General features: G+C 41.5%; 1 protein-coding gene across 2 annotated transcripts in view; it reads left to right on the plus strand.

The window, feature by feature from the left end:
• Nucleotides 1-1807: 1807 nt before the first annotated feature.
• The window catches only part of LOC118114928 (coronin-1C-A), a 35412-nt gene continuing 12854 nt past the window's right edge, over nt 1808-24365 (plus strand). The window contains exons 1-2 of one of the 2 annotated variants that reach the window (XM_035165690.2): nt 1808-3644; nt 16034-16230. In XM_035165690.2, the coding sequence (XP_035021581.2) occupies nt 1823-3644; nt 16034-16230 (2019 nt within the window). In that variant the 5' untranslated portion in view covers nt 1808-1822. Of the gene's footprint in view, nt 3645-4708; nt 4854-16033; nt 16231-24365 lie in introns of those variants that run through there. The other variant, XM_035165691.2, reaches the window with a different exon arrangement.

Below are 24365 nucleotides of genomic sequence, written 5' to 3' on the forward strand. Positions count from 1 at the left end.
TCTTCTTGCCTTTAAAGTATCATTTTATCACGTACTTTGGCTCTTCCTCAATATCCCAGTGTGAAAAACATCATGTTTTTTTTATCTCAGCGACACAGCAAAGCTACTGTTGTAGTGTGATACCATTAGCTCCCTGAACCGTGTGTCTGGCCAGTGTGTTGGCCTGTCAGATGATAAGACAACAGCAGTCATATGTTGTCACACACACACACACAGGCCACGGACAGGAAGCAGACTCATGGTCCAGGTCATTGTCCATTGTGCTTCACAGTCTTCTCTGCTTACTGCTGCAGTTTGGTGAAAACATATTAAACAATTAGACAATTTGAGAGTGTCAGGGAAATGTTGTTTTTTGCAACACCTTGACTTTTACTGTGCTTTACCCTCCTGCTGCTGCTTCTACACTCACAGACTATAATTCTTCATGAGCACGATGACCATCCAGATGAGCAATAACTGCAGGCAACGGCACAAGATAATGCTGCTATGTGATACATACATTTCTGAGGGAATGTGAAGGGTAATTGCCTAAAACACCTCCCAGGCCCTTCAAAAAAGTGGCATTCTACATCTAACTAATAGTAAAAACATAACCATAGTTTAACATGGTACTTTGGCAACAATTTATGCCATAAAAACTCATCTACTACACACAGTCTAAAGCAGTATAACACATCTTAAACAGATTGGTTTAGAGTTATCAAAAGACAAAAAGGGAAAACAATCACCAATCAACAGCAATATACAATATAAAAGGCCATATGACAAAAGAATGTAGGCAGTACATATGGCAAAATACAGAAATAAATACAAAGCTAACGTTAGATAAATGTGATGCAGGGATCAGAGATATACAGGAATACAAGTTGTATCAAGATACTTGGATGAGCAGAGTTGCACGGCTTCATACCTGAAACATGTTGGAGCATGAGAGGGCTCGACTGACTGGTGCCTTCAATCAATTAATTGCATCACATGAAACCAAATCAGTAAAAAACAGATTCTGACGTCTAAAAGTGTGACAAAAGAGTTTTAAATTGCAAAGTGTGGGGAGAAGACTGGCTGTCGGACTGTCATAAGACTGAGTCGGCCTTCAATACAAACAGAGAGGGCTGAATCAATTTCTACAGTATCACTATTTCTGTTCTCCACAACCGCTGTGACGCTGATTAAAAACACGGATCACAGAATTTACAAATCAACAATGTTGTTTTAATGATGAAGCTTTACGTCTGACATTCCGACACTCAGGTCAGTTTAAATGAGTGATGACAGTGAACATTACATAAAGTGAATGAGGAATGTAATGCTCCTAAATCACTTAACAGGCCAAAACAATGGATTAACATTCAAAATTCAGATTATGGCAACATCATGTGTCTGTGATTTGTCTCAATGTTGAACTGGCGTTGACATTGCAAGTGCATGAATAACCCAACTGAGCAGTTAAAGCAGTTAAAGTCATAAGATACACAGATTCACCTCTGTCATGAAAACACTCCTGTGTGACTGAGTTGTTTGCTACATGCTACGTGGCACGTCGTTTCCCCTGAATATTAGTGTGGATGCTCACAGAGGCTGTGGTAGAGCACAGATCATTCATGGGCTGCAGGCAAAAGAAAATACTTCTGTGCTGGCATTCCTAACACATGGCATGACTTTATCTTTTGTTGTGGGGTTAACACCATGTTGTTCTCCACAGACCAGCATGGGACAGAACCAGGAGAAACTGGAGGGGGGAGAACAGGCCCTCGGTGAAGGATCTGAGGAGACGAGGCCGTGCCCTGACCCTGTAGGTGCAGACGGTAATGCAGGTGATGTCATGGAGGGAGAAGGCTCCTGTGAGGAGGAGGCTGGTAACATCGGGGAAAATTTTAAGGAACCAGACACACAGGATCTAGACGGGCGCCCCGGCCAGGAGCCACCAACACCTTCCAGTGAGAAGCAAATAAATGTGTGGGTGAGTCCTATTACCACACAGGAGGTAACGCAGGGAGTGGCTGCAGGAAAGGAGGGAAGAGGAGGAGGAGGAGCAGACAGAGGCAGGACTGCTCCAGTGGTTCACCAGGAGACAGACAAGAACCAAAAGAGTAGTGCAGGGATTGAGGAAAGAACCGCAGCATACAAGCTGTTCAACCACTTTAGTAGAGAGGAGAGGAAAATTCGGCAGGAGCTCCGGACATCCTCACAGATCAAGATGGAGTATCAGGACGAAGGAACCGGCCCTCATAAGGAGAGACAAGAGGAAAACTTCTCAGCTGAACAGTATGGCCTTGCTGTTACCTCAGAGAATACAAGCTCCTCTGACAACACGGAAGAGGGCTCTGCGGTGCTGAAGGTGAGCAGATATGGCGCTCATGCAGGAAGTGAACCGCTGTCTGCTCAAGATCAGAATGGGAGCACGATGGCTGAAGCTGAAACGCTCCGTGCAGGAACAGTAGGCAGCTTCAGGCAGAGGAAGGAACCGCCTCCCGCTCAAGCCCAACATCCTTTGAAAAACAATCTGCAGAAAGAGTCTCTATTAGACATGAGTGATACCATTCATTGTAGAAGTCCAAAAGTGAGAACAGAGACTAATGCAAAGGAGGAAACACTAACATGCGAGGTGAAGCAAGTTTTGAATGACTACTCTTCAAGAAAACCAAAGGTCACCGACACTGTTGATCAAAAGGAGTCAGTGAGGCCTTATCTCCAAACAGACACAACCGAAACAAACACATATGATCCAGATTCAGCGGCAATTCCAGTCTCGTCCAGCTCTATTTTGGAGAGACTACTGAAGAGAAACAGAGAGGAGGCGACCCCGGCTGTTTCTAAAATAAAGGAGGACGACAAGGACACTTCAGATGTTCCCGTGGAGATGAATGCAAAAAGGATCCTCGACGGAACAGGAACAGAGACATCCAGTGAAAGGATTGACCAGTCAGGATGCGTTTCACGCTCTTCTGCAGATTCAAAAAGGAAACCGCGTAAACCAGACCTTGCATCAAAGGATCACCACATTAAAGACTCGAGTGAGAGTGCGCTGCCACAATCAGATTGTTGCGAGAGTTCAGAGAGGAGCATCGACCCAAAAAAGGCTTCTTCAAACGTGGGACCCTCTGAAAACCTGTCCCCGGACGACCTACAATCAGCTGGTTCACATGAAAGTACATCATGTGAAGAGAGTGTGATCCCTGAGGAATCTGCACCTTCCTCAGTGTCGGCTGTAAAGTCTTCACCCACGAAAAGTGATGAGCAAAAGGCAGAGTCACGCCATTTGCCTGCTGCTGAGAAGACAGGCAATGGTACTGTGACAGCTGTGGTTGGTTGCTCAGAGGTCACAACCAGCATCAAGCAGGATCTGCATATGACACTTAACACACCAGACCAACCTGACAACAGTACTGTCAACGACGAAGGTGACTGCGTCTTAAGGCGAGAAAAATCATCCAACACTCCCATATCTAGGCCTGTCTCTGAACTCATAAAGGAAACAATTCAAATGCACGAAAAGCTGCAGCACCATGAGCGGCCGAAGCCAGCTGAAGTCAAGTGTGACGAGCAGGCTCAGTCGGTGAATGTGGCACAGATGAAGGCCGCTTTTGACTCGCCTCAGAAACCCCCGGTGAAGGTGATCGAGAGGAAGCCATCAATGAGAAAAGGTAAGGGCATTTAAATCTCATTAACTAAAGTATACTCATTGCTGTATCTAATAAATAGAAACTGAAGGTTGTGCAGAACACACAGGGAATAACAAGACAGCAGGTATATTGATCACTGGGTCATTTGTGAGTGATAAAACAATTAGCTGATAAAGTTTTGCTTTCGTGATACATTGACCCTGTCAGGTCGGGTTGCCAGAGCCACCGTAAACGATTACGTCATTCCTGATATGCAGGACTGAGGGAGGCTGAAGGAAAATAGACTGGATGATGAAGTACAGATGTTTTTTTCTGCTGACAAAAATGCTGGATTTGTGAAATAACGCCATCTTGTGGTGCTGAAACACACGTGTGGTACATTGTGTTCTTCAGGAAAATTGAAAATATATTCTTTTTGAGATTGTAAAACAACACCGAGGCGAAGAATGACATATTCTTTTCATTGTGTATAATTTAGGATATAATAATTTGTAGTAATGGGCATTAGAAGTAGCCTTTGGAAAAAAAATAAAATAAAAGAGGTTATTATTAAAATTATTGCTGTTTTCTAACAAAGCACAATTGAGCCTCATACACTTTTGATTGTATCCCTATATTTAGTATCCACATATTTACACCCTCATCAGTCACATATGCATATATAAAGCCACGCTACTATTTCAAATGTTGATGCTTCACCCTAATTATCTGTTATATTATCATTAAATTAGCAGTAAGGCTGTAACATGAGCTTATGAGGTGCATGTGTCAACCTCTTAAAGAAATAACAACATAACTCCTATTGTTTAATGGATAAATGGACATTAGTGCTTGTATAAATGAAGTGGCCATGATACAACAGTAGAAGAAGACAATGGGCGGTGCACAAAGGGATAACATTAATATGAAAGCTGATTTAAAAGCCTCGGCAGACGCAAAAATGAAGGTGATTCTCTGTGACTGGGAACCTGGAGGAAGGAGGCGTGAGGCCCCGAGGTCTGCTTATCTAAATAGCCATTGGTCGAGGGAGCTGTCCGTCAACTGCGGCCGCTCCACTCACCGTCAGACAGGCCGAAGAAGGGGGCGGGGCCAGTGTGGGAGTAGGGAAAGATCGCAGAGGGAGAGAGAGTCAGAGGCTCAGCGGCGGAGGAGGAATCGACCCGGTCACACGTTGGGCTGCGTGTTATATCATTCGCTTTTCGGGAATACTTAAATTTCTCCCCTCAGAAGGTAAGCGCACACACCACGCTGTTGTAGACGGGTGTTTTTTTGTTCTGTATTAAATATGGCAGCTGCTTGGTTTTTCCCTCGTCCACCTCCAGACAGCACAGCCCGGGACAGGAAAGTGCACGCGCTAGCTAAAACGAACCAGGATATAATGTGAGCTGCTCCTCTCTCTCGCTCCTTTTTTTTTTTTTAAGCTAGCCGTAGCCTTCAGCGGCTAATAGCTATCTGTTAATGCTAGAAAAGTTATTTTTACGCCCAACCAGAGGGGTACGGGGTTTTTCCTTTCTCCGTCGGGTGGATGAATTGAGGAAACGTGCTGTGGCTACACGGTGTGGAGCCGGGAGCGGAGCGGGGTGGGGTAGCCCTCCATAGTGCGGCAGGAAAACTTCTCTCCGCAGCGGTGGATCCACACAGACGGAGGTGCAGAGCTGCACAACCGCGCCCTGGCCCCTGGCATCCTGTCCCGGGCGTAACATGCTCTCCTCACACCGAACAATCGGCCCCACACATCCAAGAATAACCCCTGCCATTCTGGATCTCTTGTGTCCAATAACCCCCCCCCTATTATTTTTAAATTTAAACCCAGTATTGATGTTATTAGGTTCGGATTTGACCCACTAACACACTGGTATGGAAGAAAAAAGGGTCGCAGCATAGACGTGATCGCTGCTTCACAAATGAAGCTCAGTTTCATGCATAATTGAGTCCCCCATTAGTCTGACTGTGTGTGTACATCGTGTGGGAAATTGCTGGTATGACATTAAACTCAACCTCCATTGGTTGCTGTAGTTCTTGTCAATGAGGTCAGACAGAGAAGTGTCATGTCCGGGGTCCAGCAGCTTTATGTTGACAGCTGTTTCGGTTTTTGTCTAACTTTGTCAAATCAATATGTGATTACTTTATTTTAAGACTCTTCGTTGTCCGATTATTTTGGTCTGCCTTAATATTTAGCAAAAACGTTTCCATGACTGGACCACGTGTGTTGTAGTTAAAATGGGGTTTGCTCAGTGAGTGGTTTGACAGGGAGTGTCACAAGTAGGGCTGCAATAAATAGCAAAGATTATTTCCATTATTCACTGATTCCAATTGTCTTTCAAGTATGATGACTTGGCCCCGTCTTTAACATTTGGCTCGTTTCGGCCTTGGAGCTACAGGCAATGCAATTCCCAAATACCAGTACAATTCTGGACAAGCCCTTGTGCTTGGAACCTAATCATAAACTGACGGTTGTTGCGAGGTCAGTGAAGACTTAATGGTGCTTTCCTCCTCACTTGGCAGTCATAAATAGTCTCAAGTCAAGCACTAATGACTGGGTGATGATCCAAATAGTCCCCTGTGTGACCTCTTTGTCTGTATGCCACCACCACCAGCTCATTTGCCTCCTCATGACATTAGGGCAGTTTGATTTGTAATGGGCATGGTTGGTGTGCCAAAAGGGCAGCATGATTATTTACATATTAAGTCCTTGTATTGAACGACTTTACTCAGCTCCTATGGTGCAATCAACTTTGGGTTGAAGGAATTTTCCTCACTGTGGGTTGCAGAGCAGGTGTAGGCTTGAGGGAACGGCCCCAGGGTTGACAGTCAGCGTAACTACAACCCTGTTTGGGCTTGTTCTCCATTCCAGACGCACCAACCCCTGCTGGTTGTGCGGCACTACAGGGTCTTTAGAAGAGAGAAGCCTGCCTTCCTGTGCCTGGGCTGAAAGAGGAAGTGGGTCAGGAAGCAGAGGGAAACTAAGCATGAGATGTGAGCAGGGGCTTGGTTCCTATCTGCTGTGGCAAGACACTCTTATGTGGGCTGTGGTGAACTGTGGAGTGCATTTTGAACATTTTGAATTGGTTTTGAGAATATCATGAACCTCCAATAATCCAGCATATCCATGAAATGTATTTAATCTTTGTTAAGTAAGGTCTGGTTAAGTCCACCTGTTCCCTGCTGGCCATCTCACTGTTCATTGCTGTGCTGGAATGGTTTAGAAGTAGCAGTCCGAGCTTGGGTTCTCTTTTGTGTATTAAATAATATGTATATTGAAGAGAAAGTAGTTTATCCCTCCTGGTGGTAGTTCTCACATCATTTTGCTGGAATAATCAGCATCCTATGGAAAGCAACCTTATGTGGAGTCAATAGCTTGGTCTCTGCATCTCATTTGGAAACATAGATCCCATTCTTTCAACATGTCTGACATACCTCAGTTTGTGTTTGGTCCTGTCTGCACAAGATGCTGTTATCTCACAGCATTTTTTCAAGAGGACTTGACAGGACAGAAACCTTCAGAGTGAAAAACTACAGCTTGTAAATTCCTTAAGTTTTTGGTTTTACTTCAGGTTCATTTACCCCCACACACATAGCGTTCAGGAGTTTATTTTAAGAAACATGGAAAGAAAAATCTCATTATCTAACCACCTGCTTAGCATATTAGTGTGCTTATCTGTTTGTTTTTTGTTAGTATGTACCAGCCCGTTGGCTGAAGAGGATCACATGTATAAATCTGTGCCGCTAATTGTTTGCACACTGACACAACCCACTGACTGTACCAATAGACTAATCGCAGTGTTTTGGGAAAATGCACAAATGACAAAGGCATCAAAAACATTCTTGAATAAAATAACGAAAAGGTGACTCAAAAAATAAGCCAATTCCCTTCATTTATTAAACCACAAGCAGAATGTATACTCGATGAAGTTTTGTGTTTATTGATTGATCGAAGTTAATCTTTTGATACCAGGAAAAAAACTTTTGCTGGATTTGCTTGAACTCTCAATCATTCATGAAGTTCAGATGTCCTCTGTTATTTTGAACCTCCCCTTTTTTAGCTTTATAGCTAAGCAATTCTAGCAGATTCATGCAGATGCACTATTTCTTCCACTGGTCATTCCCACCACAGCTGACATCTGTTGAAATGGAGCAGTGGTTTGTGCTCTGCTCTCTGGGGGAGGGGGAAGTAACTGATCAGGAAGAGGAAGGATCATGCTTTGTACTCTCACAGTAATGTTTAAGAGTCAATGATTAATAATGAGATTTGTTTTTTTGTCCTTTTCTTTTAGATGTGTTTAGTCAGTGTCTGATAGGAAAGCTGCTTGAAAAAAAACCAGGCAGATGTTAGGTTTGATTTGAGTGGATGCATATATAAAAGTAACTCTACACACAAACAATCCTCTAAACTGAAGCTTTTCCTGTTGTGAGTAATTTTATAGGATTTTAAAGTGGTCTCCTATTAAACTTTGACTTTTAAGCAGGATAAGAAGTTTAGGATTTAGCGCCTTAAGTCTCGCAGCATAGAAAGTTGAAAAAAGGGGTTAGTGCTCAAGCACAGGTCAAGGCATGCTCAGCTTCACGCTCAACAGACAGTTTCTGATAAGTTTGTGTTTCCATATGTGAATCTGAGGGGTCTGTTTTTTCCCTGTTTTTGGAATGCTGAAGTTGGCAAAACCTAATCATTTGACTTTTGGTGTTGAAACTTTTTCGTATTTTAATGCCTGGCACACTTACATGCTGTTGATTGGAGCCAGTAATTTATTGTCTGTTTTACGAGGCTGGATGTTCAGCCACATTATTCTCATGTCTGCAAATCTCATTTCCTCTACAAAGTACCACACGTACAGTGGTGCATAATGTATTGCGTTCCAGTTGCATTTAAACTGAGCAGACCGCAGACTGCATGATCACTTGGGGTTGGAAAATGGTGAAAAAACTGCACCTTATCTCATTGTTGCAAAATGCACTGGAATGTAGCTGGAATCTGATTACAATGGTGGTCCGTGGCCTTGGTTACAGGAAGGGGATTTAGGTGGCGTCTCATGCAGTCTTGGTGACAAAAGGCAAAAAGGCAGCCAGTGTATGGAGAGCAGTGAGGCGACATCGCTGGTGTGTGGGGGCGAGGGGTGGCGTGGGTAGCAAAGTGTGGGAAAGAAAAGTCTGTGACCATCAACGACGGTTATGTCTCTAAAATAACACAATTAAAGCATCTGACATAGTGTAGAGCTGATGCAAATTCTTTGAAAGCCTCAGTCCTTTCCATCGTAATCAACATCTTAATTAGTATTCTAATTATTTTAAAAATTATTTTAGTTGCATATGCATTAGCACTACAATTCTAACTTGCCCATGAAATAAGGAATATTAATTGGTCATCATGCATCACCGTTGATTGTTATAGTTTATTCTTAGACAAGGACAGTTCTGTGCGTCATGTGACAGTCACGTTAACTCCACCAACACTGGGAAAGTGACACCTGAATAAATTACAACCAATTCAAGATGTGCCAAAAGTCAAGAATCTTGAATTTTTACATTAATGGCTGAACTGTCTTGAAATTACTGTAAATGGCTGATGTTAGTGGACAAGCATATTGTAGCTTTGCATGCAGCCCAAAACCACTGTGTATGTATGTGTGTATATATATACATACAATACCCCCAGTAGTGTAGTGATTAGCCTACCTCTGTTGAAAAGACGTATTTTACATGAATGGCCAGCTGTAGCTACCAAGATGACGCTAGCATTGCAGAAACGGCGACAATAACAACAATGATGAAAAGCACAGACAAAGGACTTGCAAAATGAAATGCATAGCAGATAAGACCTGTTGCGAAACATGGCTGAGCTTTGTTTTATTTGCTGATTGTGTGTGCCTGCAGAGGGCTTTACACACGCCAATGACCTCAGCTTCAGGCTGCACCTTTAAAGATAAATGGCTCCAGATGAGACAAATTTCGGATTGTGATCAACTTGACAAATAAGATAAAACAAATAAAATTCTGCTTTGCAGTCAAAACGTTTTTTGCGCTTATAACAGCAAAGTGTATTTTCTAGTGCTGAAATTGATCAAAGTTGGTTATGGTAAAGTAACTGACTGAAAGATAAAATATCTACCTTTCTTCTTGCAGCCTTCAAGATGACGTATTTCTTGTTGGAAGTGTTTATCTCTGGCTGCACTAACAGGCTGTGGGATGACGAGTGGGCTTTTACCGCCTAGACCAGTTCAACCTGTTTTAAAGGACAGGTCTATTTTCTGTAAACATTACAGTCAATACCGTTTTAGGTTAACAACCTCAGGAATAACTACACTGGGCCAATGAAGAAGTAATAGACACTTTCATGCACATACAGTAGGGCTGGGGCAATATGATTCTATACTATCACAAAAGTTGGCCATAATGAATCCCTTTTCCTAAAAGCAGTGCACATCACACATCAGTCAATGTTTTAGAGTTTTATTACAGCAACATCATTTCCACAAACCCCTTGAATCTGTTTTAAAGCCATGCTTAAATATTAGTATGACCTTTTAACAGGTCTTTAGGCTATAGGGCTTTAGGTTAGATAATACAATAATATATTATAATAAATCCACCATTGAATATGAGGATTTATTCAATATGACTGTGACAAAGCTCCTGTTGAACCAACCAACAGCTCTACGATTCCCCGGCAGATGCTAACAGGCTAACCTGCTAGCCCTGGCACTAACCTTTAGCTTGCTAGCTGTTATTACACTAGGCCAGTGTAAATAATAAATATCGATTCGGGAATAAATGTTGTGATGAAAAAAATCATTAAAACCTTTTTGCCACTCATAACACACAGTATACTGTAGTGGTACACAGTGTATAGCATTTTTCTAAAAGAACTGCTTTGGAGACTGTTTAGAGGCTTTCGGCTCTAATTCTGCCGCCCCTCCCTCTTTTACATCCGCTCATCCTGATTTGTGGCTGGGATTTTCATGTTATGTCACATCTCACTCATCAAAAACATTATAAAACACAACATCAGGGATAGTTTCGCTCCCTCAACATCACAGTGGGGACAAATGTGACTATTTTTAGACTTTGCATTTAAGAATAATGTTCAAACTTGTTTAGTGTGCCTAAATTAACTAGACTCTTTTAGTTTCTCAGAACTGTAACAGGCAATTGGTTCTAATCTGGGTTTGACTGGTTATCTGCCATAGTGGAGATCTGATAGTGAAGCAGTTTAGTAAATCTCATCCTTTTCCAGAGTCCTCTTGGATGTGAAGACCAAGGTTTGTCTTCTGACATCTCTGTAAATTGTCTTTATTTTGAGGGTGGGACAATGATATGTAATAATATAGTGCAAGCCTGACAATGAGAAACCCGTTGGAGTACAAATAGCTGTTGGCAGAATGGGGTGGCTCCATGTCGTAATTGGAATGTGTGAACATAATTGAACGTGGCAGGGATAGGCAGCATTAAATGTCTCCTGTTTCTGAGGATGTGCCATTAAGTCGCTTTCCAAAGGGTGGATACCCCAGTTTTAAAGACTTTTGATGACTCAGTAACATGAAGGAAGAGGAGAAATAAAGACTTTCCTGGAACACGGTCATCTTCAATAGCTTCATTGATCTTAGTGTTCTGTTAAAGAGATGGATCTTGGATCAAGTGACTGAAAAGTTATTTGTTCTTCCAGTAACAACAAATGTTCTAGGAATTACATTCTGGCAAACTGGCCAAACATGAACCCTCAATAATATTTATTTTTTTACTTTTCCTCTGTAGCTCTTTTGCAGCCTTATGTCAGAGCAAAAAGATTTTCCGGAGATTTAATGGAGGATAGCAATCTGTTCTGTAACTCTGAGGTAGAAATGAGAGGCAAACCTTCCATTGCCTAACACAAGAGTTCAAACTCAAGGATGAAAGACCCAAATTCTGTTGTTCATTTGTCTTTTTATACTGTTGTGTAGCTGTGTACAATTGTCTGTTATTTAGATTCAAAGAAAACGAAAGTACAACCAAATGTATAGAACTTAAATTTAGCAAGGTAACACATTTTAATGTAAAACAAGACTTCTTTCTGTAATATTACAAGGAGATGAAAAATCAATGAAAGTGAGGTACAGCACTCTGCTTGCCAAAGGACCCACATTTCCTCAACAGAACAATCAGATGTGAGTGAAGAGAAGGATATAGAAGGAATACAGAGAAGGATGCTAAAAACTGTGTCACTCCGGTCCCACGTCCTGTTGTCGTTTCCTCAGGCTGTGGGGGTCCTCTTTCTGTCTCTGCACATCAGAGTCAGCTCCACTGGTGGAAGAGGCAATAAGGTACATAGCTTTCCTCTCATCCGATTTGCCCAACAGATACTTGCGGTCATTTTGCTTGAATTAGAGCTCGATCAGTGAGCTGTAAATCTCAGGAGAGTGCCACCGAGTAGTGTAGCATTTCCCCAAGGTGAGTCTGTATGTGACGTGCTTAGTTTAGTCTGTCGGACTAGTGCCAGCCTTTCAGTGCTTCACACAGCCCTTGTTTATATGGTTGCATGCAGAAGTAATAATCATTTTCTTATGGTTCTTATTAAAAAAGTCTTTTAAAACCTGTCTGTTTCCACAAAATCTCTGACCAAGCTTTTCAACTGCATAGATTTATCCAGGATGATATAGGATATAAACCCACATAGAACTCGATCCACCAAAAGAATTTAACTCAACAGGAAAATCCTAAAATAATGTTAGAGTCCTGGCTACAACCCTGTAAACAGGCAAGCATTCACCTTCATTTTCTGCTGCCTCCTGTATTTTCGGAAGCTTACTTATTTCAGGCTCGGCTCATCAGGTGCGAGTAAGGGATAGTGATGCTCTTACGTAAGAGTCCTGAGGGATAAGGGAGTTATTGGTTTGGCATTTGACCATTGTGGAGGTTAGGATTTACCTTTCCCAGGCAGGGTGGTAAGATGTGTTTGAAACCATGGATAAAGTTCTGTATGGGAGGCTCAAAACAGCTCTTGTCTTTTATAGCTCTAAGGTTTGAGTTAACAGATCTGTTATTAAAAATGATTTCAGGTTTATGTTGAGCCTGAAGCTATCTGCATTTATACTTGAGTCTGATTTGAGTCCTAGTCCATGACAGCAATAGTTTTATGTCCAAGTGCAATAATGCTCACATAAATACAGTATAAAAATAAATGCTTTCCTTCCAAAAGTGAATTTGGATGTAATTTTCCTTTTTTCCTTTCCTTCATTCACCAAAACCCAGTATTGCATAATCAGCTGCAACCCCACCCAGTCCGCTCTGACCTGCAGTGTGTACGCTGATACAGCCCAGCCCTCTCCATAAAGGTTTCATGTTTCGGCAATCTAGTTTATGCACGGCTATTCTTACACGTTGTACAAAAAGCTCTAACAATGGTTATTCACTCTGTTCAAAACTAATTCAACTTTACTTGTGTTAAGTAATTTCTATTGAGTATATTTCCAAATTTTGTCAGAAATCCTGACCTGATGTCTTGTTTTTGTGACTACATCATAGGTCACATCGCAATTCGGTATTGTTTTTCGGCCTATTGGGGTAGAACTAGTCCTGATCTTTTATCCTCAGAGTGGTTGGTTGTTAAAATGGTAACATATTGATATTTCCTGCTGTTCGCGGGGCTGGCGAATACTGGGGCTTGAGATCTTTCTGCAGGCCCTGACACACCTCAAGAATGCAGTGATTGTTCTGCCAGGGCTAGTCACACTATTATGGTGATAACACACCTTATATAGCTCTCCTGCATCTATAACATGCATTGCAAGTTAACCAATTATGTTAGCATTTCTTACTTTGGTATTGTGTACTTTTTGTCTAGTTTGATGTTTCCCTGATGTTGCTAAGCAGCATGCCTTGGAGACAGATTGCAGCCAAACAAACACCAATGCAGTGTTCATAGCATGAAGTGGACTTGGGCTCTACTAAGCAAAACATTCACTATGAAATTCAGCATGCCTAAGTCATTCAACACCTTGCTGGATATCTAGAGGTCAGCATCAGTGATGAGCATTCAAAGACATTGGCTAGGAACTTTCCATAGTTGCACCAATACCATATAATTCAATATGACATGTTAAAAGGTTTTCATCATATAATTGCTTAATTGAATCAGGTAAAGAAATTATATTAAGGAGGTTAGCTCAACAGTCACCTCACTGGTCTTTGAGCATTTCTTGTCATACAAAGCAGCAAACAAATAAATCTTGGATCAGCAACTAAACAACTTTTTAAGGTAAAATCACCCCGAATCTATCTGTTCTGTAAAATATTTGGTCTATTGTAGAAAGACCTGGAGTCTTAAGCTGTGAAGACTCAAGTTCCTCAGCACACCAGGAGACACAAGATGCCTAATTTTTGATCTTTTGAGTTTGGCAGATAAATCAGTAGATTCAAATAGCCAAGGGCTGTTCACCATTGACTCAGCTTATATAGTACACAAGCCCATCATTGTCAGTTTATTGTGCAGAGGAAAATACAGTATGTGGCTGAGGGCAGACACATAACCTCGAACTTGCCTAATACATATGGTACAAACAGTACCTCATTTAGAATTGCTTGTATTTTCACATAGAGTACATATGTGACAGCTGCCTTGTGTATGTCAGGCCAGTTGAATAAGAGTAAAGGCTTAAAATGATTGTGCACATATAAATATTCACAGCTATAAATAAAGAATCATGGTTAACAGAGTTAAAAACTTGCACTCCAACAATAACAGGCAGCAGCGGCAGTTTCTGCTTGCACCATTAACAATCATGTTTTTCGATTCATTTATCAAATGAGGAATATTAAGTAAGTATTGTAAGAATTGACAGCTTTTCCCAATTGTTATGTAAGGTTTTCTCAGTAATGACAAAAGCCTGATTCTGGCATGCCAATGTTTTTTGTTTGTTTTTTTAGAAATGAAAGAATGAAGAATCTTTGAGAATCAATTTCTTGCTTTCAAAATGAATCCAGTGTTTTTTTTCTCTCCCACAACTAGAAAATATCTATAAGGATTTCTGGAGATTTTATAATTGGATGTCAGTCAGCTGCTCTTGGTCTGCGTCAGCCTTTCCCGCAGTAATCAAAGTCAGTTTCCTAGACAGATGCCCTTCTGATCCAGATAAATTGAGGGGAGGATTAACAGAATCTGATGTAACTTCTCTTCGGTTTAAGAAAGATTAACATTTAAGTGCCATTAACTGCTCGATCTAATGTGAAGAAATTTGTCTTTGAGCCCACCGGGTTTACAAATCTGAAAAGGTAAATGGTTGTATTGACTGACGTGTTTTACAGACATGTCTAGCTGGGACACGCCCACATCCCAACAGGAAGAACTTCCTGCTTGTTTTGCAATCTTGTGCTGTCGGAAACACGCCATATGAGCCTCTCTTGCTGCACTTATGCTCTCTCCCTCTCTCGCTCCCTCTCTCCCTCTCTCTTTTACACACACACACACACATACACACAATGGAAAACCACCTCCAAAACATGTCTCACATCCTGTGCTGGGCTTTGGTCATGTTGGAAATTCAGTCTGGGAACTGTTACCATGTGCTGATTCAAAAAAATAAAATAAAAACGTTTTTTTCGAAGGTTCACAATACTGCTAAAGAGCTTTAGTCTTCTCGATGTTGTAGGTTAGATTGGACCTTCATTCTGGCCGTTTATCTGGCCAGCTTTCCATTATCTTTGGAAGTGCTCTGTTATTGTAAGCAGAGTAGTGGGACTTGTAGCTTTTGAATGGGCTTGTTTTCTAAAGCTCTCCTGTCTGCCAGCAGATTCTTGTCTTGTTGAGGATTTTAGCTGAACCAGCTACAAAGTCTGTTTTTGTTTGGATTGGGTATGTCCTATTTTCCTTTGGAAGTGGCTCTATCTAAGTGTTGCTAAGTGATAAAGCATCTTAGTATTTCAGATGTTTATATTTGGCACAATGGAAGATGAAAAAACAGTTTGAAGTCATTTGAAATCAAATCATATGTTAGTTTATATATATATATATATATATATATATATATATATATATATATATATATATATATATATATATATATATATATATATATATATATATATATATATATATATATATATATATATATATATATATATATATATATATATATATATATATATATATATATATATATATGAAATCCCAGGGAGACCTGTTGGAGTAGTAAATAGGAGTGGTTTGTTGCAAAACACCCTCAGAGTGAGAGTCAAACACATCTGGAGGGGGAATGTGTTGTGGAAAAAACAGCACATGATCTTGTTCTGTTACAACAGCTTTACTTTGTATGGATGAGATGTTAACTGTTCTTTCAAGTTGCTAAAATACACATATGTCTGTTCATATTGCTGGCTTCCGTGCTGTATACCTGTTATCTTGTGACTATTTGTGGTTTTAATCCTATTCTCTGTTCCTTCCACAGATATGAAACGTGTCGTACGGTCGAGCAAATTCCGTCACGTCTTTGGCCAGACGGTGAAAAATGACCAGTGCTACGATGATATCCGGGTTTCAAGGGTCACATGGGACAGCTCCTTCTGTGCAGTCAATCCCAAATTTGTTGCCATAATCATTGAGGCCAGTGGTGGTGGAGCCTTCCTCGTTCTCCCCCTACACAAGGTGAGTTCATTGTGTATCATGTAGTAATAAATGCCACAGTGAATAATCACTGTATTTTATACAGAACACATCAGACAACCAGATGGAGAGAAACAGGATCTGTAAGCAGGAATGCATTTACAACTTCTAGATAGGGCTGGGGGCGAGATGACTTTAAATCAATATCACGATTATTTCAAACTTTTACCTCGATTACGATTAATGAGTGATTATTTCATGCCCCCCACCCCCCAGAGAAAAACTGCTATCTGAGTTATCACATTTCAATGAATATTAATGTCCGCGCATACAAGGGGGAGATAATAATGATAATAATTGAAGACATTAACAAGCCTACTTCCTGTGTTTTGTGTACACCATATAATAACTGGATTGAAGACTCTACCTCTGACAAGCAGGGTTGCTGCCTCTACATGTCAGTCTACCTTGATGTTACCTGTGAGCCTTCACACACCCTAATTTGTACAACAGAAACTCCTCCAAAGCCCTGGAGTGAATGATTGCCTGATTCAAACCTCCATATAAGGAATCACTCCACTTGAACTAGAAAGGCTCTTGGGTAGGGCAGGGCAGCATTTTAAGAGTGTTGGGTTGTAAACAAGTTAGCTCTGTGAATATGTCCCTTCCTTTTTGTTTTAACCCCTGCTGTCATAATTGGCCTAATTAAGGTGCAATAGAGGCCAGACTGAATCTATCACAGGACTCTGGCACATCCTCCGGTGAGCCCCTGGGTGCCATTATGGTTGATAATTGTCAAATGCTGGCTGCTGCTGTTTCTGTTTGTCACTCCAAGCGACGGCCAAGTGGCAGGTCCTGACACTGTTAGTGGCATAAGTATTGCAAAACTGTTGACAGATCCAACCTGGGCCTGTAATTAGTGTACACCAGTACACTGCCATGTCATCGGAGAAGCCTCTGGCTTAGGGGAGTGATCCTTCGGCCTGTCATCACACAGATTACGCCTCTCAGCACCTCATTCATACTGAGCTTGTACTGGAGGTGAGCTATGAGCTTGACTTGTTTCACACTCCTCTGTGTTTGAATGAGCTGCCCTCTGCGGGCTATGTTCCAGTACAGTGAGTCTGCTGAACAAAGTCTACTTTCACTACTGAATTAAGAAGTGGTGTGAGACTGAGGTCTTTATGTGCAGATCAAACCTCGGGCAAAGTGACCGATTAAAGGAGACCTTAACTTTATTTTAGATCTTCCCACATTCGAGCTGGCAGGCGTGACACAGACTAATCCTCCAGATATAGTGATTTCCTCATTTCTACAGGCCACGCATTAGGAAGCTGGACCCGAAAGGGAAATACCACGTTATTTTTTAACTGTAGTGTGCTGTGTACAGACGGTCTAACTTTGGACAATGCCACAGTATATATTGCCACAAACCAATTTTGCAGCCTAGCATAAAGGACAAATGGCATATATGAACTAGGGCTGTATCGCCACAACCTCACGATCGATGATCACGAACGGAGGCCACGACGAAACTCTTGCTGAATAATGACCATGTCCTGCACAGAATTTACTACAACAGCTGTTTTTATTATTCCATATAACAACAAAGGCAAAGCCTTAAGGATTGCACAACTTAAAACACTTAAAATTCTGGCCAACAAAGATCTTCAATGTTAAATAAAATAATTCTCCTTCAACTCAGAGTTATTAATAAATGCAAATAAAATATTCCTTAACTTTAAACTTAAAATAGCCATAATACTCTGGTTTCACTTGACTTTAAGTGCACTTCCATTTGCTATAAGAATGTCCACAGCAAATCAGTTCTTTTATAAAGACAAAATTATAATAAAAAAAAATCTTTTTAACAAACTTAAAATTGGCCTTGTACTGGCAGCTAAGGCTTAACATGTTTCAGATTTTGTGCAGAGACACCAGTTGATCCCATGCTCAGGTTTCAGAGCACTCCTCTGAGCTGTAACTATTCCCAGTGGTGGAGAACACCCTCTGCGGCAACACTTGTACCTGGGATGCAGAGGGTATTCCTAGCTGTTAGATAGTAAGGAAGCAACCTGGTGCCCTCCACCAACTAGTGGATCCCCAGTAGAGCCAATGGCTCTGCCTCTTTGTATTTCTTGATTTCATCAAGTGCCTGATCATGTAGTGACATAGGTAGTCTTGTCTTTGGGAAGAGAAAATGTCTCTCAAATAAATCTGCTAGAGCACAGGTAGAGTCCTTTCTTCTCTTGCAGGGTGGGAAGAACAAGTTTTGCCTTTTCTGTTCTGGTACATAGTTCTGGTTCTTCTGAAATCAGAACATAAAATGTACTTAGAACATAGACTGTATATAAAGCTTATAACCAAGACCACATAGCATTCATAAATACAAAAGATGAGTCACAGTTGTATAGTTATATCATTACATTATACTGCACAACCTGCTGTACCAAAGTCAAGTGAAAGGTCGTTTGTTTCGGCAAAACACTGTAAACTAATTAATTAACCCCACCTAGAAACCGCTGCCTCTGCTGCCCGTGGTATCGTGTCCTGTCTTGGTTCTTCCAAGAAGGGCAACGCTTTAAAGCGTGATCTAGTGCTGAGGCGATGCCAGAAAGATCTGTCGCTCACGATCTCTTCCCAAGATCCCTGGATGGTGTTTTAATGTCCCCGTAAGCCGAGTCTGTTGCTTGGACATGCGCCGTTGCACAGCTGGGCATGCAGCGGCTATAACAGACAGCGTAGGGTCCTTTCTTCTGACATAAAGTGTTGCAACTTTTAGCGGCTTCAGGCTTTAGCCACATCTTCAGCACAGGCCAGGTCGGCTCAGTTAAGGTCCACAACTCCTGGCATTCTTCCGCACCTCAGTGAGAGAATGCTCGCAAATTGCGGGCTGCTGCTAAGAGCGCCAACATATCACAGGCGCTGTTCCATCTCGTAGCTACATCTGTCATGAACTTGTGTTCGGGAGATTAGTAGCTTCGCTTTCATTCAGGACATGGCTTGCAATTGTGCTTTCCTAAAAGCCACGATGCTGCGAATTCTTCCCAGTAGACGGAAACAGTGGGCGTCTTGAGTGCCCGTTGAGCGGCCAAATCAGACTGTGCGCAAGCATTCACGTACTAACTCCCAAGTGCGATTGTCATATTAGAGGCATTATCTGTCACCAACACAGGATCCTAGTCAACAAGCCCCATTCATAACCACCCTAGCAAATCTGCAATATTTGACCGTGTGGCTTTCAAACATAGCTCTGGTCTGCAGGAGGTGAGACCATTTCCAGTCTGAGAAATATGGTGGCAGTGAGAGTTACATATGACTGGGTGTTTCGACGTCAGGCATCACATGTAATGGCAACTCTGTTTGCAGAAAGATCGCTTCAGTGACTTGTTGCTTCATCTGCGAACTGGGGAACTGCAGTCTCTGTAACGAACCGACAGTGGGGATTGTAGCGTGGCTCACACTCATTAAGCAGTTGCCTGAAGCCTTATCAACAACACTGTACGGGCGCAAGTCTTACTATAAAGCATAAAAGTGCATTTGTGATCTTCTTACTGGGATGTTGAGGAATTTGAGTTGAAGCCTCATTCAGGGTTGGTTGAGACGACACGCTGTGTAGTACCTGTTGCTAGCGGCTGATCAGCGTGGTGTCTTGTCATGTGAAGACGGAGGTTGGTCTGCTGCAGTATTTATTGTTTCTGCATAGCTTGCATATTGCATGACTATGTCCCGACTTCCTGGTGTCTGCAAAACAATGCTCCATATCTTGGCCTTGAGTTTTCTGCGGGAAACAGTTTTCACTGTTTCTTCCATGTTGTTCTGGGTTGAGACGGTGCTCTTTTGCCTGCTGCCACCTATTGGCTTCATTTGCACTGCACCATAGGTGATGTTTCGTTTTCAAACAGCCGTCACAGCATTTGATGCCGATCGATACAGTAGCATCTGCACGATGCGTGCATCAGCAAGAGGACGCCACGATATATTGCCATATCGATTTTTTGAGCACCCTATATGAACATTATTTTCAGATATCCTTTATCTATTTGCGATTTTCTTTCAACAGCTATTTTGGGAATTTATCAGCATGCTTTTTTCAAATGACTTTTTCTGACCAGGAAAGTCCATCTGGAAATCTCAGTGTAGCCTCATCTGGCAATGCAGGTCTTGAAAGTGGGGCCAGTGGAGTCTGAACTAGACTTCACTGCAGAGGACTCTTATTACAGAGTTACTCTCAGTGCCTGGGATGAGTTCTAATAAATGGACTAAAACAGATTATGATGTTCCTGCTTACTTAGAAACTGTTTTAACAATGTGTAAATCAATCGGTGTGCTTTTCCTTCTTCTATAGTTGCGACTGTCTGTTTTTACTTTATCCTCTGACAGACTTGGCTTTGCCTTGGGAATAAAATTCTGCTTGATTTGAAGGACAGTTGAAATCTGAATCGCTTGGGTCTCATTTAATTTAGTTGCTCTGACACACATCCCATAAATGCCCCCACCCTCAAACCCCTTTCCATCCCTAATGTGGGAGGGCATCTGTCCAGCTTATCCATCTGCCTGTGCTGTGTTGCTCACGGTCTCTGTGGGCAGACAGCTGCTCAGGGCCTTTGTCCCACGCTTACTCCCAGCACAGCCCTTTGTCATTACCACACTTCGACTGGGGGAGGCAGAAGTGTGATGATGCTCCCTCCCCCTTCACAATTAAACCATATGCAACTGTGCACCATAATTGCTGTAGTGATGCAATAACTGTAGGAGAATGGTTGGGATTATAAGCCCTCAAAAAAGCATTGTGCTCCTTCTGCTTATATTCAGGAAAATGTACTTTGTCAGAACTGGATGTGTCTGGAGATGGATGGAAAAACATCTTCTGGAGTTCAGAGGTTGCTGTTGTGGGTCTTTGACCTGACCTGAGGTCTGCACCTCATTTAGAGTCGTCAGCCGGTGGAGCTGTGTGACTCACTAGGCTGAGGTTTGTGTGGCACGCTGCCGTGACTCAGCACAGCCACGAGTATTGTTGCTTCCTCTTGTCAGAACACAGGGATTTATAGAGGGCATCAGATGTCCAGCTCAACACATGTCAGTTCCTTCCCTCATGCTTTCAATCTCCCCCTTTCTCTTTCTTAGCTGGATGCCTGCTAATTTATTCCCTGATTTCCATATGAAGGAAGCAGTGGGAGTGAATGCAGCTAGCAAGTATTCAGTGAAAAAAAAATCCTTATAATTCCTCTGTCCGCTCAGTGTAAGAGAAGTGAAGTCTTAGTAAATCATTCACAGCTTGCTGTGATTTAAATCTTAAACTATAGATTCCTTATTTATTAAATCAAATCATGGTATTGTTAAATGTTATATGCTTTCTATCCTGTTTTAGCCATCAGCATCTTTATTTTCTGAGTGAGAGTCACTTTGAACTATCAGTATCTTTGGTCTTAACATGCAGCTTTAACACAACAGTCTATTGCCTAATGTTGAAGGCATGTTACACGTTAGTGCTTCAAACGCTGCCTCTGTGCAGAGAGGACGATCAGATGTGAGGTGTGTTTGATTTGGATTCAACCCCTCAATGCACCATTCATCCAGCGCTCAACCTTTGCAGTTTGTAATTCCTGGGTCTGTGCACAGTGACACATTATTTCTCTTCTGTCTTACATACACCACTGTGGCTGCTTTACTAAGCTGCACTTCACACAAAAATGCACTGCTTGTGCATGATATCCGGGGTCTTTGACCATACTTTGGTCATTGTGTGTTCCAGATCTCTATACTTCTCCATTGCCTCTGCCGCTTCTGCCGCTCAGTCCTGCTGACTGCAGATTTTACCATATATGGTCATTCACTGCTCCCTGCCTGACAGCCTTCCAAGACCATTTCCTCTCTGCCCTGCCATTGGCTGCTCCACGCAGTGTCGGTACACATGTGAATTCTGGGATAGGCTGAAATATGAAGAGCGGTTAAGACGAGAGAACTAGGTTGAAGTCAGATGTTGTCTCTGTCAAAGAGTCATTCATTGAATTCTAGGGCCATATTTAATATATATTTTTTGTAATTTTATACTAATACACTCAACAGATTATTTAATAATCATTAATCAATCTGGATTACTGAATAATAATAAGCTATTAATATAGAGCTGTGAGAACATGAAAGATTTGTTAAATAAACCTTAATTTTAGCTGGGAACCTTTTGTTAAGAGATGATTTGTAAAATGCCACTTTCAGCCATTTGATGCATTTGACAGCATAAGAGCAGTTTATTAATATAATAACTGTGGTTGCACAATTCAGTGAACTGGCAGACGAAATCAGAAAATAATCTCTTCGGGTGGGCAGCCTTCGATTGGTTCCAAGTTCTTTTCTAAAAAAATATTTTCTGTCATATGCGTCGTGCCTCTCCACCTGATAATTTATTTAACGCCACAGGTGCTGGACTGTATCACAGCATGCACTGTGGAGACAGTAGGAAGATGTGAAAACACTTGAGACAGAGGCAATCCTTAACTGCATGGGAATACAAGGTCCATTCAGAGTGATCTCACCAAAGAGATGACAGGAGTCCGTGACCCACTAGAGGTCCTTCTATATTACAGTACGTTCTTGAAGCTATTGCTATGACTATAGACCTACTGGAAAATGTTTTCTCTCTGTCACCTGTCATTAGTAACCAGCCACTGGCTAATCATGCCTTTCGATTATCAGGAATCCATCATTTATTGTTCCTGCCTAATCTTGTGCTGCAGGAGCACTTGGATAGAACTCTGCCTGCCCCAAATATTTTATAACTTGCAATAGTTGTCTCAAATATTTTCAGAAATAAAGGAATTATCTCAGACACAATTTCAGGAATTTATTTTTTTGACCAAGATTATTTCAGTAGCTGTGTACCAAAAGTGTACTGTACTACAGTATATCTGTGTATAGGTTAGTCTACTTAATCTCTTCAGCTATATAAAGCTCATGTTTCCGCTAAAACTGAAGTGTGCTGCGTTGTATTGTTCCTGCCTAATCATTCAAAGGTTGTAAATCTTAAGAAATGGTTCCGGAAGAGACGGCAATGCTGCTGCTACTGCCTCAGCTGTTTGTCTCAACCGTACAGACTTGTTCAAGTGGAAATTTCCATGGAGCTATGAGCAGCACTGGGCAGCAGACATTGTAGGCCCTTTAGAAGTGTGCATGTGTGAATCACATGTTGAGCTGCAAGGAAATGAAGTGTGCTGGCGTCTTGTGTGAATGAGAAGAATGTCCCCTCTTGCCTTTAGGGAATCTTGTTCATCCATTTTTTGTGTGTGTTTCATTGTTGTGCTTTGTATCTATCACTGTGTTTTTTTTTACTCATTTTCTGCAGTCTTGTTGCTATGCAACCAGTTGTTTTCTAGGCCTCAGACATTCCTCTCGGAGGATACAGATGTCTGTAGTGTGGTTCTGGACATGTTAGGTATTCAGCTGCTGTGGTTAACCCTATGCCATTGGTGTGGGTGTTTTTTATTTTTTTCCCTTGTTCTAGACAAAATGATGCTCACTTATATATTCCATGCCTTACTGAGCACGTTTCCTGTACCTGGAGGCTGGTTACAATGGAGATGATTTTCTTGCTTGGCTAGTTTAGTCTGTTGAAGCCCAGTTTTAAAGCTGTTTATAAAAGTGTATAACAGCTACATACCTGTTCACCTGTCTGCTTAGCTGTAAGATCTTTTGATCTTTTTGCAAACCTTTGATCTGGTTGCATAACTTGAGGAATCTTCTCTAATGGATTAATCAAAGCAATAAGTAAGAAAATATGGCTGATGAAATCTGTTGAATATAAAAGGTGGGTTTCCTTTTTAAACAATTTTTATAGTCAAATAATTTAATAATAATTGACACCTTAATGGGATTTTAAAAACCTTTAAGTAGAATAAGAATTATAAAATCTTAATATCTGTTCCCATCCATATCTTGCTGGCTTCACGGTAGGTAGATCTCTAACAGTGTTTAAACAACATGAAACTGATTTTTGTCAGTATTTTAGTTTAACCAGCAGCTGATTCTACAAGGTATCGCACTATTTGCTGTCAAATTACTACTCACTGCCAAGTAGTTGTAGGATGAGATATTTCATAGTCTTCTCAAGGTTCAAATAGCTACAGACAGGAAATGCACAATAGCTCATTAGCAATCATGTAAATTCTGATGATGGACTG

This window comes from Hippoglossus stenolepis, chromosome 9 (genome assembly GCF_022539355.2).
Source record: "Hippoglossus stenolepis isolate QCI-W04-F060 chromosome 9, HSTE1.2, whole genome shotgun sequence".
NCBI lineage: Eukaryota > Metazoa > Chordata > Actinopteri > Pleuronectiformes > Pleuronectidae > Hippoglossus > Hippoglossus stenolepis.